This window comes from Augochlora pura, chromosome 5 (genome assembly GCF_028453695.1).
Source record: "Augochlora pura isolate Apur16 chromosome 5, APUR_v2.2.1, whole genome shotgun sequence".
Lineage (NCBI taxonomy): Eukaryota > Metazoa > Arthropoda > Insecta > Hymenoptera > Halictidae > Augochlora > Augochlora pura.
The window spans coordinates 8,070,408-8,085,395 of record NC_135776.1 but is presented as its reverse complement, the minus strand read 5'-3'; the positions used below and the strand labels follow the sequence as shown (position 1 = coordinate 8,085,395).

Below are 14,988 nucleotides of genomic sequence, written 5' to 3'. Positions count from 1 at the left end.
CTAGGCTAAAAAATTAATTTCTTGCACAGGAACATAGAGGATATTGCAAAAGATATTTATCATAAGAAAATGAGAGATTCCCGAGATCATTTGGAGTAACTTTTTCCTTAGCGAAAATTTAATTCGCGGCTTTGTTTAGGAGTTATTAACGAAAAACTGTGACCAATGAGAGACCAGGATGGCTGGCGCGAGGTAGCTGAGTCAATGTGCGGATGAGGTCTAGTTTCACTGATTAGTTCGGTTGCCTTGCGCGAGCAGAGCTTGCTGCTTATTGGTCAGTGTTTTTTGTTAATAACTTGTTAATGACGCTTTGGAGACAAATTTTGTACAGGAAGAAGTTATTTTAAATGACCTGAGGAACATCTTTGTTAGTTGTTGTAACTAATTTGTAATTATTTATTTTATACTGTTAAGACAAATTTGTAAAAATGATATATTTTTTATTGATCATATGTTATTATACAGTAGTTATTTAATTACATATTGTTATAACTTAGTTATTTAATTACATATTATTATAGCATAGTTATTTAATTACATACCATTATAATATAGTTCTTTAATTATATGTTATTACAAATTAGTTATATCAACTCTGACTGAAACCATAGGTTTACTCGAAAATGTTACAAAATGAGACGTCCCTAAATAACTTTTATTTTGCATAAAGATTTGCATTCAAGTCGTTACAACAATAATTATTTACAGAATGTGACGATTGGAACAGCAATTATTCAAATCGAAGCGAAAGATGCAGACACAGGTCCGAATGGGGATGTTCATTATCGGCTTAAACAAGATTTGGCTGGTCATTGGAGAACTTTTGATATTGATGACATAACTGGCGTTGTTTCTCTGAAGCTTCCCTTGGATAGAGAAACTCAAAAATTATACGAGGTAAGTGTAGTTTGTCACCAATTATGATTATAACTATTTAATATTAAGAGAGAAAGGAATATAATTTCTTTCTGTTTTAAAGAATGTTTATCATTGTAATTCATTTATTGGGTATTCTTCTAATTTTGTAAATGTTGTTAATATCTAATCTACAATTTTCTAACATTGATTTTCTGTTATATAATTATTATTAAATATTGCAGTAATATTTTGGAAATATTGTGATAATTTTGTAGTAATAATGTCATAATAACGCACTAATTGCACTAATCGTAGTAATATCGTAGTAACATTGTAGTAATATTGGAGTAATATTGCAATAGTATTACAATATTATTAACAAATAAATATAGTTGGATAAATATTTGAAACCTAAATGCAATGATACAGTGAGACCCTTAAAGACCAAATATTTCTATACTTTAAAATCTGGAAACATAATGTAGCAATATTGTAATATTATCAATAAATTTGAATATTTAAAAATCTTGAAGTAATGATCTAGTATTATTCTAATATTGTTAAAAAATAAACATTACAGTATTTCAAGATTAAAAATAATAATATAGTAGCATTGTAACGTTGTTCACAAATAAACATTTTATTATTTTTATTACAGTAATATATGAATAGTGATATGGTAGCACCGTTAACAAATAATTACTCTAATATTTTATTAACATTCCAGTAACGATTTCCATGTGCCAGTACTCGAAATATTAACATAACAAACCGAATACTCGAATAAACTAATTATAAATATAAATATTTGAACAAACTAATTATAAACATAAATACTAGAATAAACTAGTTATAAAATAATTATCTTTGGTCCGCAGATCAGAATAGAAGCGTACGATCTAGGCACCCCGACGCCGCTGAGCACGGATCTAGATCTAATAATCTACGTCCGAAACATCAACGACTACGAGCCACAATTTCTAGTAGACATTTTCAAGACCAACTTCACCGAGCAACAATTCCCCGGCACGGAAACGATCCTGTTACCGCAGACCGTCGATCGCGACGACATCGACGAGCTCGAGGATCCTCCGGCGCAAGTTTGCTATTTCATAGTCAGCGGAAACGACGACGGCTTCTTCGCTCTTGATGTATTCAAACACGAATTAACTGTAAGTATTGATATCATTCGTCGAACATAATTCGACTAATGGGTATTGTAGAGATAATAATTTTTTAAATTCCCGCGAATCTCCGTGGTAATTTAATAAATGGCAACGGACAACGTTGGGTAACAGTAATAAAAGTAATAAAAGCCTCGAGTGCAAAGGGTTGACGATGAATTATTGCAGACAGCGAAAACATTGGACAGAGAGCAACAACAGCAACATCTACTGGTGATCAAGGCGACAGAAGATTGCAACACGGTTCCAACGAATGACAGTTTCATCGAGGATGCCACTGACACCACTTTGAAAGTCATTATAGACGTGAATGACGTGAACGACAATCCACCAAAATTCGTCAGTAAGATATTCACCGGCGGCGTGACCACGGACGCTGATTTTGGTACACAGTTCATGCAAATCAAGGTGAGACGTCATTAAATGAAACGAGATAATTAGTATGTAATGATTAAATAATTTTAATATGAATATTGCATAATTAAGTGATCAGAATATAGTAATTGAATAATGGAGATATATTATATATATTATATATAGTTAAATGATTAGGATATAGTAAGTAATCAATAAAATATAGCAATTCATTAATTTGAAGTATATAATAGAATTAATTATAATGTAAATATGTAGTAGAATACACAATATAAATATATAATGTAGTTAATTGGAATATAAATATGTAATACAATTAATTAGACAGCTTGAAATATAGAATAGAATATATAATATAAATACATAATATAATAGAATATAAATATATAATATAATTAATTAGACAGCTTGAAATATATAATAGAATATATAATATAATAGAACATAAATATATATATAAATATATATTCTAACGTATATTTTATTGTTTAAAGGCAATCGATCTAGACGCTGGAGACAATGCAGTGATCAGCTACTACCAAGTCGGCAAGATTCACATGACCTTGACAGAGGGTTTAGATGACATCGAGATACAACCCTTCCTAGTACACAAACTCACTGGCGTTGTGAGTCTAAACTTTGATCCGCAAAGAGGAATGAAGGGTTATTTCGATTTCATGGCAAGTGTGACTCTCAGTTATATAAAACGATTATAGATAGAATTTTAATTATTTATTGTAATCTATTCGCTACTCTCACGTCTACAATGTTTTTAATTTTTAAATAAAAGTGTACTCAAAGGATGTTTAATATTAAATAATAATTTCTTGCTACAGGTCCTAGCTAATGACTCGCACGGTCTTCAAGATACAGCCAGAGTGTTTATTTATTTACTACGAGAAGATCAAAGGGTTCGTTTCGTGCTGAGGCAACATCCGCCGGAAATCCGGAACAGGATAGACACGTTCAGAGAGTAAGTTTCGATAGTTAAATTTTGCATTAACTAGCAAGTGGAATTTTATTTGTCAGTATTTTTATGAATAAAAAAAATGGGAAAATATGTATATGAAATAATTGGTGAAAATAGTTGGAGAAAAATTTTGTATCGCAAGAGAAAGGACGTTGTTAATCAGTTAAGTAATTAATTTCTTGATTTATTTATTATTTATACTTTTCCATATCGCTATTATATTATTATACCATTTCATTATTATATTGTTATATTGCTATATTAGTATATTATTGTATTAGTATATCATTATTATATTATTTTATTACTATATTGTCATATTGCTATATTAGTTTATTATTGTAATATTATATTCCTGTATTATTACATCATTATATTACTATATTATTATTTTTTATATTATGTCTCATACATGCTTTATATATAATTATAATAATTACGAAAACTACGTTAATATAGATCAAAGTGGATTAACAAACGCATGAATTTGAAACTGTTTAGAACATTGGGAAACGTGACGGGTGCGATAGTGAACATCGACGAGTATAAAACCCACGAGAACCACGACGGTTCCGTCGACCGTACGAAAACGGACCTCTATCTGCACCTTGTCAATCGCCGTGACAATTCCATCCTGGAGGTGTCCGAGGTTCTCGAGCTGGTCGACAGAAACATCGAGAAGCTCGACGGCCTGTTCAAGGAATTCAATGTTCTCGACACGCAACCGGCCCAGTATCAGCCGATTATACAGTACGAGCAAGCGGGGACGACTTTTTGGCTTTTGACTTTGACCCTGTTTCTCGGCGCGCTGCTAATTTTGTGCATAGCACTGTGCCTCTCGCAAAGAGCCTCGTTCCGACGGCAATTGAAGGCAGCGAACGCGTCGCCTTTCGGTAACTATCAATCCCACTCTCTGATCGAACGCTTTCCGCACCCTACCGTGCAATTAGACTGCGGATGTCTTTACATTTATAGCGAATGCTAGTCGATACCAATGCCAGCGGTATTTAACTTTCGATGAGTATAAATAGCGAATTAGCATTCAATTTGAAATGCTTGGTTCAATGTTTCGTTTTTAAAGCTAATTTGGATAGTATTTAATTTTGAATATACAGTTAAAGGCAATATTGCATTTTTAAAATCCACTTTACTTAACGAATTCAATATTAAATTTCTATAGTTCAGTGATTTTAATATGTAATGTTTGGAGTATAATTTATTAAATATTAAGATTTTAAAGCTTGAATTTACCAAATACTAAATTTTTAAAGATCAATTTATGTAATATTGTATTTTGAGAACTCAGTGTGCTCAATATGCAACTCTTCAAGCTTAATATTCTATTTTAAATGTTTCATAAGTTCAATATTTAATTCTGAATGGTCAATTTATTCAAGATTCTAGTTTGAAAGATTCAATGTACTCAATATTCAATTTTGTAAACTTAATTTATTCAATAGTTAATTTTAAAAGTATAATATACTTAATGCTCAATTTTTGAAGCTTAATATACTCAATGTGCAATTTTATAAGCATAATTTATTCAATATTGAATTTTGAAAGCTTGATGTAATCAATGCTTAATTTTTTAAGCTTAATTTAGACAATATTAAATCTTGAAATTCTAAAGTTCAATAATATAGAATATTTAGTTTCGAATACTTAATTTCCTCGATATTACAGCTTTTCCCGAATTAATTTACTCAACAATCTATTTGCATACTTTATTTGCTCAATATTCAATTCCATAGACGTTTCTAGACTATTTCCTAAACATTTAATTATCACAATGTTCAATCTCCAACATTTAAGTCTCTCAATATTTATTTATTAACGATTCTGTTCTCCCAGTATTGAAATTTAAACCTAAAATTGATTAAAAATTAAAAATTATTATTACAAATAAAAAAATGACAGAGGTTCTCAAAATTGTTTCAATTCTACAATCAATGTGAAAAGTGAACTTCCGCATAACTAGTATTTTTTAGTACAATTATTTAAGGGCCCTGCAGAATTTATAACTTTGTTTTTCAATAGACAAATATACGAAAGAGTACGAAAGTATTGAAATACTAACAAAGTCGAAATACGTATGTTTGGAAGGTACATCGGACGCAGAGTTCATCAGAGGTCCCGGCCGAGTACCGAACACGAACAAGCACAGCGTGGAAGGTTCGAATCCAATATGGATGCACGCTTATGAGAACGAATGGTTCAAAAGCGACGAGTCCATTAGTCACACTTCCGAACGGGACTCTCTCGACGAGAACGCGTTGAACAACGAAGAGATGATGAACGAAGTGAACACGAACCAAAGAAGCGAAGACAAACCGTATTACATCGAGCCAAGAGTGTCTTCCATTTCGAGGTAATTGGACAAAATAATAAATAAACTGCGAACTTCATTTTAACACAAAATATAGATAAATAGAGTGCAGAAATTTAGAAAAATATTAGAGAAATATGCTACTATCACATTATTTATAATTAGATCGTAAACTTTTATGCAGATTTTCATTTACAAAAATTGAGAAAAAGTTTCCTTGATCGACTAAAAAATTACTTACTGTGAAAATGAAATAAAAATAATATTAGACGTTTTTAATTTACGTTTCCTTGCATTTTCTATAAATCTGTACAATTTTATAAAGACTTGCAATCTAATTGCAGTTATCAAGAAATATATTGATTTATTTAAGTATTTTATCATTTTTAATTATAGTATAGTTATGTAATTAGTTGTATAACATAGTTAATTACATTTTAGATTGCATATACTTAACGTATTTAAATAAGCAGTAAATACTTAATTTCAATAAAAAGTAAAACATTATATGCAAAAGTTATTTTGCATATAACTCACAATCTTCTTATAAATGCAAAGTAAGATGTAACAATAATAATAATAATTATTATTATACAATAGTAAATATATATTATAGTAATGTATTCTATGTATTAAAATGATATATAATATAATATTACATAATATATAATATATTAAATAACATCATTAATTCTGATAACTTGAAAATTCATTAACACGATGAAAAAGCCCAATTAACAATAAATCAACGTTTGACATTTCAGCTTAGAAAGTGTCGCGAATATTCCGAACAACTTCCACCATACTTCGTCGTTGCATCGAGCGCACAACACCATTGTCAATCCCCTTGGCAAGAAGATCGAGACAACGGAGCTTTAATTGAACAACGATTGTAAGACTATACTAGCATGGATCCTTTTTAAAAAAACAAAGGGGACCTGCGAGGATACTGTAAATTCCTAAGTGTTCGTGTACATAGTCACACCTCGTACAAAACGATAGAAAATATTTAATATTTATTTTACAAGTAATTTTAACTTGGCGACACCAATAAATGATATTTATTGTCAAGACATTATTTTTACCTGTAAGCTCACCGGAACGGGAGCAGGCAATTATCGCAACGAATCTAGTTGTTAAATACGTAAAAACCTGACTTCGTTTCTAAACATGTAAAGGAAACGCACACCGATGATCTCTGCACGTACACCATTCCTTGTTGAAAAGTTTTTGTACAAGTTTGTACATTTTTCTGAGCAATAAAATTAAGACGATAACAATGAACTCTTCCCGTAATTGTAATAATAGTTTATACATAAATGATACTACGGTTTAAAATTGAATTAAGAAATTATTGATTCTTTACTAGAGCAATATATGACTATTGATGAATATTATAGTGATTAAATAATTAATGGACGGCGGATATTTGTGCAATATATAAATTGTTTTCCTCTGTTGTTTAAAAGAAGAGCAACACAAATCTTGCATTTTTATACTTTAATAATATTAGTAAGTCGACAAGAATATATTAACGTTATTAAATGTTTTTCATCTTTGATATTAGAAATAATAAATTATATCGTGTATGTATAAAATCCGCAGTCTAGAAATTAGTATGGATTTAATTGGAAATACGACATCTACGTATGAACATGGAAAGCTAACTGAGAAGTTGATAAGGTAGGGAATACACCATACAAGGAATGATACTAAAGTGCAGTATTGTTTATAAACCATAGATTGTTTATTATATAAATAAATTTCTAGAAATGTGTCGACAATAGAGAAATACTTTAAAATTAAATTTTTGATAAAAGACTACGGTTTTCATCCGCTCAATATAAACAATAATCATCAAGAAATATATCGAATTTTTCTATTTCCTTAAAATATATATAAATATAATATATATAATGTATATAAACATATTTAAATATATAAATACATATATATTACAAATATCTAATGTTAATATATTTATATAATATAAATATTTAATTTAACATCATACTGATAATTGAAGATCGAACTTCACTGTCTATTTATATTCGATAACAATTAAAATTACACTTGCCAAAACAACTGTAAAATTCTGAAACCATAAAATAATATTAAAGCACAGTCTACGAAATTAAAATGGATAATGCAAAACTAATTATCACGCGATTAACTATTTTTATTTATTGGAGGTCCTTTAAATCCGGTTTGTACAGGAAGTTTAGTGCTTCTCGTACGATCACTATCAAAAAGAACGATCACTAGGTGGACAACCCATCGAGATAAGATCTCGGCACGAAATACTACTGAAAGAAGAATCCATTGTTTAAATGTAAATGAGCTGGACGTTACAGGTGACCTCAATAGGTTAATCACACATTCAAGCCCCTTTCATCCCCTGTGTGATATCGTCGTGTCGGAGTTTTATGCCAGTTTTCCCCTTAACTGTACTTCTGTAATGATTTACCGTAAAAATCACATAAATTCGATACTGCTCTCGAGCCTAACTAAACTGACTTAACTGCCACAGTGCGGAAGCTTTTGGCGAAGAGTAGGTCAACCTCTAAAAATACTTTTATGGTCATGCGAAAGACCATACGAAATTAATCTAAATTATAGTGATTTCACCATCAATTCCTTTATTTTCGTGGTTTACCTTCTTTGATATTCAATGCGCGTTCATTTACTGACTTTAACTTTTTACTTTAACTTTTTACCTATTGACTTTAAATTTTCATTGTATTTTTCATTTTAATTATGAATTCACTTTTTAATTTCAGATATGCATTCATTTTTTAATTACAGTATAGAAACCTCCACAAATTGGCATGATCGTTTACTATTTTATGAAAAATGAACAATTGCTTTCATTATCCAATAGGTGTTACATTAAAAATTCATTCTTGTGTGAATCACTCACCTTTTTGCAAAACGAATTTTTGCAGACGTTATTAATTCCTTCTAGAAATGAAAACCACCTTCTTGCAACAAAAATTAACTCTTTCAGAGATCAAAATCGACCCTCTTTTATTACAAATAATTAATCACCATTGATATTCAATAATTATTTATAAAATATCATTCAATATATAATTTAAAACGAAATAAAATAGGTGAATCTGTAATTAGATGCGAAAGGGTGAGCACGATCCATAAAACGATTAATTTCGAGTGCAGAGCCTGTGAATTCTGAATTAATTTATCGCATGCAACATATCAATTTTCATTGTGACACGCTTTTTCGAACATTCTGCAACGTCATATCAATTTAAACAGGATATCACTCGTTGACACGTATTCGTCCGATAATTTTGTGCAACGCCATTTACAAAATGACATTTACATGTGACAAACAAAATGACATTTATATTTTACCCACAAAATGACATTACATATGACACAAAAAATAACATTTACATTTGACACATAAAATGGTATTACACTTTTTTGATGCTATCTGTCGCAATAGTATTGTCAATGTAAAAACAACGTAACTTGTTAAAAATCATGTATTTGTTCAGTGAAATTTTGGAGAATGATATAGAACAAATTTGTCTTTATATATAAATTTTTAATTACATTTTTTGCTTTCCAACCAAGCGCTTAAACTTTGACTAAAATTCTTCTATATGCAATACCGAATACTACGCTTTTACTTTGTACTGTTTTAATATTAATATTTAATAATGTTTGTACTGTTATGTAACATATTTTCACAGTAAACTTAAACCATTTAAATAATATTTTCTCATATGCAATTCAATTTAAAAAGATCGAAGAATATTTTGTACGTTATATTCTGTCTACAATTTTAATTATATAATTTTTTATATTATTTGATATAATATTAAATTATATCTATATAAATTACTATTATAAATATATTGTTTGTGAAATGACGAATTTTCGACATTTGGTTATTGGTATTTGTTTGCAAAATGGCGAGTTTTCGTCACGCGGACGAATATGTATTAAGCATCAACCCTTTTGGAATAAAACAGTGCATGGAATAGTTTTTAGAATACTGTAGGTGTCCGATTAAAAGTTGCAATAGTATTCATGTATGCACAACGAAGCCCTTATTAATCGGAGTCCATTTTAGGTGTCCGCGTTCCGCGAGACAGAAAATGAGCGAGTCGGAACAATGATCGAAGGAATACGCACTCTAGGGAGTAGGTTGGGAGGTAAGGAGGCAAGGAAACAGGGCACGTACACTCTTATCGTGTTTCTGAACGTCAGGCTCGCGTGTAACTTTATGCTAATTTCCACAGTGGCTATATAAGCAACTGGTCAGTGCTCGAGTCCGCTCCCTTTGCGCCGCTCCTTCTCAATCCCTCACTGGCCCAGACTGCCTGCGGAATAACCTACTACCCGTTACCAGCAGGCCTTCAGTAGCGTAGTAACCTTTAATGAACAAAAACCTGCCAACAACTACTCTCCGCACACTTCATTCAGCCGAGAATTAATGATGATCCCACACTCGAAACTCTAAACACATCTTTAGCAGTCAATTGTCACTAGATTTTTCTATTTTTCCGAGCAATTTTGATCGTCAATCTCAATTATGTAATATCCTATGATTTTTTATTAATTCGGAAGCATTGAAACGATAATGTTGTTATTTAAGTTTAATTGAAGTTAATTGAAAATTGAGAGTGTTGTTGAAAGATCATTCAAGATATTTTACATTCCCTGTTATGGATTTTTTAATTTGAAGACACTTTTCTTGTGAACATTAGTTAAATAATATTTTGTGGCTTGTAATTCATTTCAAATTTCAATTTTAAAATTGAGTTACGACATTTTATTTTATATTCTAGGGAAATAATTCAAGGAAAAATTAAGAATGTTGATCAAAAGGTTATTTAAGTTATGTTAGTCTTCACTCTTTTTAATTATAGTGACACTTTTCTAGTTAACTTTATTTAAATAATATTTTATAGTTTATAGTTAATTTAAAAAATTGAGATAACTTGTATGTTACATTTCAGAGAAATAATTAACGAAAAACATAAAAATGTTAACTATAAAGATATTGGAGATGCTTCACCCTCCACCCTTCTTAATCTCGGAAGCATTTCTCTAGTCAACTTTACTTAAACAATATTTCCTAGTTTATTTAAGAAAATTAATATTTAATATATCAATTTTAATAATCGATTTAATAATTGATAGTTGATAATAGATATATTAATATATTAATATATTAAAATTGATAATTATTTGAAGAAAATTGAGATATAGTTCTGTGTCTTCTATTTTAGCAAAATTGTTCAACAGAAAATTAAGAATGTAGATTAAAAAGTCATTTAAACTAATTTATACTTCTTTCTTAATTTTTGAAACATTTCTACAATTAATTTACTAAATATAAATGGCATTTGTTGTTTCTATTGCAGTTAAATTTTATTAAGTAATATTCTTTGTATAGCTTCACAAATTAACCCTTTTTATTGAAGGTGTAACTCTGAGGCATCGCAGAAATTGTTTTATTATATTCTAAAATAATCTTTAGATTATCAACACTGTTAATACTTTAAAAAATTGTTAAAAACGTTTCAAGTGTCGCAAAACTCAATTTCTTGTTCACAAGATGCACTAATTATTATAAATCATATGATATGAAAATACTATGATTTGAAAAAACTATTTCGAATTGATGATTAAAATAGTCTCCAAGTGCAAAGGGTTAAAATAATTTTTAGGTTATTAATATTTTTTATATTTTAAAAAATTGTTAAAAATGTTTCAAGTATTGTAAAACTCAATTTCTTGTGCACAAGATGCACTAATTATTATAAATCATATAATATGAAAATACTGTGATTTGGAAAAACTATTTCGTATCTACGATTAAAATGATCACCGAGTGCAAAAGGGGTTACGATGTTAACCACCAATATTCGCGACAAATGCATCAAATCCGCAGTGGGGCGACGAGTATTTCTGGTGTACCCCTTTCATAGTAATCGACGAGCCACGAGCCAGGTAATGACCGTCGTCGCGAGTATTAGAACGGACAGGGTAAGAAGAATGAACTGACACATGGGATCAGAAGGAAATAATCAATTTTCCTTACGGAATACTCACGTGAGAAATGAAAATTAACCGTTGTTTATGACCAGCGTGCGTGTAGCGTCCGCATTATCTGCCGAATATATGCATCAGCCGCTCTTAATCCAAAACCCGCGAAGAATTATCCTTGTTTACCACGGGGGAACTGCGAGCCGGTGATTTTTTTTCTCGGCAATAGGCTGGAACGTCGGTGATAAATAATCAATAGCCCGTAGGGCTATGGTGTCGCTAGTCCCGATCCTGCAACACGCCCTACCGGCCGATGCATTTATTCTACGCGGCGATTTGCATACACGGCCCTTTATGTGTGTACGTGCCGCAAGCTCTCGACACGCCATAACAGTTCTACTACGGGCGTCCTCATTCCGTCGGTATCATTACCTGCAAATTTCTGAGACCGTTTCACCTCGAATCTTTCGAACTGTTACACCATCTACGTGCTAAAACGTGCGATGAAAATATTTTTTCTTTTTTGGAGAAAGAGAAAATGATGAACTTTTCTTGAAGTCTTCTTCTTGTACTTTTTCAAGAGAAATTGGAAGAGGAATTTTGTTTTACATTTTTTGGATGGTTTTAGCAGGAATTCGGGTAGGGGATTCTTTTGGAAATTTGGATTCTTTACAGTTATTTCTTTATTATAGTTTTTACGTTTTATAGTACTTGGACTGAATATCTTCACATTTTTAAATTATAGAATTATATTAATCGACTATGTATAATTAAGAACGAAGTCGATTTTCGATTGTTGTTGTTGTTTAATTACCAATTTTTAAGTCATGTTTCGACTGTTGAATAAATATTAAAACAGATATAGAAGATCGTTGACAATGTTATTAAATAAAGCTTTATTGTCACTGTCATACAATTATAGAGAATAGAGAAGATTAATGATGTTTTTGAACATTTAAAGTTATTATATAATTTTTGAATAAAAACAAACTCAATGTTAAACTAAAACGTAAAACGATTGTTATTTACAAGGATGTGATTTTCCATTAATGAAGTGAAGAATACATAATTGAATTATTGACACAAACATTATATACACTATTTTATTATATTATATATTATGGTATAATATGTAATATTAATTCTATTATATATTGTTATTATATACATTCTATTCTATATTACAATGTATATTATATTATATTCTTACATAAACGAAGAATACATATAAAGATTTCAATTATTATCATTAAAGCGATGAACAAACAAAAAGTCTGATTCTTTATCATTGAAATAAAGAGTATGTAAGAAGATCTGATTTCTCATTGAAGAATAAATGAAACGAAGAATAGATAAAACAAATGTTTCATGGTTTCACATGAAAGATTGATTTTATTGCTAAGCAACCACAATGTTAAATAAATGAACGAATTAATTCATAAAATCGTACTCCAATTACAAGAAAAGATAAAAATATATTTATCTATATATAATTACCAAACTGCAATTTATGCACAAAATCAAGATTCTCCGAAAAAAATACAAGACCTAGAAATTAAAAATGAATATAAACATAATAATATAAATTCCTACCAAATATAATAATTTAAAAATATATAAAGTATTTTAAACAATTTTCGTAAATATCAACCATTGTATAAAGCAGAAGAATAACTAAACGTTATTATAAACCATACATCACAACAATTTGACCAGCTTTAATTAGACGATCTCACCCCGTCTAATTAAAAGCGCATAGATTTCCTTACACACCCCCTATAACGTCAAACAGTAATTACAGTCGGTCGTTTCTTATGTAACTGTTACGTATGAAGTTTTTAAGCAACCCTTTTAATCGCGTTGATCTGATCCGATTCGAACACCGTAATTAGCCGGTCAAAATGGAAAAGAAAGGGGACGATGAAATAAAAAAAAAAGAGAAACAGGACGCGAGAGATGTCTATCGTTAAAATTCGTTCACCGTTACGGACAAATCACGCGACCCCTGCGTTTGGAGAACCTTTATTAGGGGCTGCGTACGATCACTAATACCCTGACTTCTCAAGTCCTGACTCATCGACGTTACGGTATTACGTCGATAACTGGCAGATTCTTTGTGCACACATTGCGAAACGTGGCCGATTCCTGTAATCGATTCCAGTCAATTTACAGTCGCGGATAAATGTACATTTAGGGGTGAAAGTTGAAGAAAATGTTACACTGGTACACTAATACACATATTATGCTTGAGCGCAGTAAAATTGTTGATTGATTCTTAATTTATTATTATTATTATTATTTTTTATTAGTTGTATTATTATTTGTAGTATTATTATTTTTATTAGTTGTATTCTTATTATTATTTATTCTTCTACTTCTTCTTCTTCTTCTTATTATTATTATTTTTTAGTATTGTTATTATTTATATACCCCCGGAAATTTAATGTAAGCCCGGCGGAACATTATTTGTAATAAACGAATTTTCATTATTTCATTTTCTTAACCATATCTTTATTTCGTACCCCATTGAACAATACTATGTTATAAATCGCAGACCTTTATGCGAATTCCCATTTGCACACTCGATTTTTATAAACTCTAAAGCAAGAGAAATGTTCTCTCATTAACTGTAACGTTTCTTATTTTATCGCCATGCACGGTTTCTTATATTGTAGAAAATTGCACGCGCCATGAATGCATAACGATTTGCAGTCTATTATTAGAAAGTGAAATATGTTAGTCAAATTAGAAAATCTTGACCTCGACTTATCAAGTTATCCTCGACTATAATTCTTGATTCAGGTAAATGAAATTTGTGTAATTATGGACATAATTTAATTATTAATGTTTCACAGTTATTAATGTTTAATTATCAATGTTTAATTATTAATGCTGTTTATAGAAAGATTTAACGATTTAAGAAAAGCAAAAATTCCTACAGAATCTGTTATTACAGTTTTACGTATCACTCGATGTAATCTGCAGCTTTTCTTTTCTCAAAATATCCCCGGGGAATTAATTTCGTTTCAAGGTTACATTTTTACGATTTAAGCTCACGCATTACGGTATTAAAGTTGTGCGGAGTCGATGAATATGCACGCCAGCAGTTTTACATAAAAGTCATCTGAATCATAGGAACAGTCAAGGAGAAAATGCCTAATGAAGGCCGCTGCGAGACGTTTTAAAAAATTATATTGCTTGCTGCATAATCGATCCCTTGCATTACTATACTATAGTAAACTATGTCTGCT

The 14,988-nt window shown here is 30.2% G+C and overlaps 1 protein-coding gene across 1 annotated transcript in view; it reads left to right on the top strand.

Moving 5' to 3' along the window:
- Positions 1-6,991, top strand: part of LOC144469828 (cadherin-23-like) — a 53,582-nt gene extending 46,591 nt beyond the window's left edge. Inside the window, exons 18-25 of the mRNA XM_078180499.1 lie at positions 709-897; positions 1,737-2,030; positions 2,211-2,450; positions 2,912-3,097; positions 3,254-3,390; positions 3,889-4,280; positions 5,491-5,755; positions 6,478-6,991. Of these exons, the coding sequence (XP_078036625.1) occupies positions 709-897; positions 1,737-2,030; positions 2,211-2,450; positions 2,912-3,097; positions 3,254-3,390; positions 3,889-4,280; positions 5,491-5,755; positions 6,478-6,592 (1,818 nt within the window). The 3' untranslated portion in view covers positions 6,593-6,991. The remainder of the gene's footprint in view (positions 1-708; positions 898-1,736; positions 2,031-2,210; positions 2,451-2,911; positions 3,098-3,253; positions 3,391-3,888; positions 4,281-5,490; positions 5,756-6,477) is intronic.
- Positions 6,992-14,988: the final 7,997 nt, after the last annotated feature.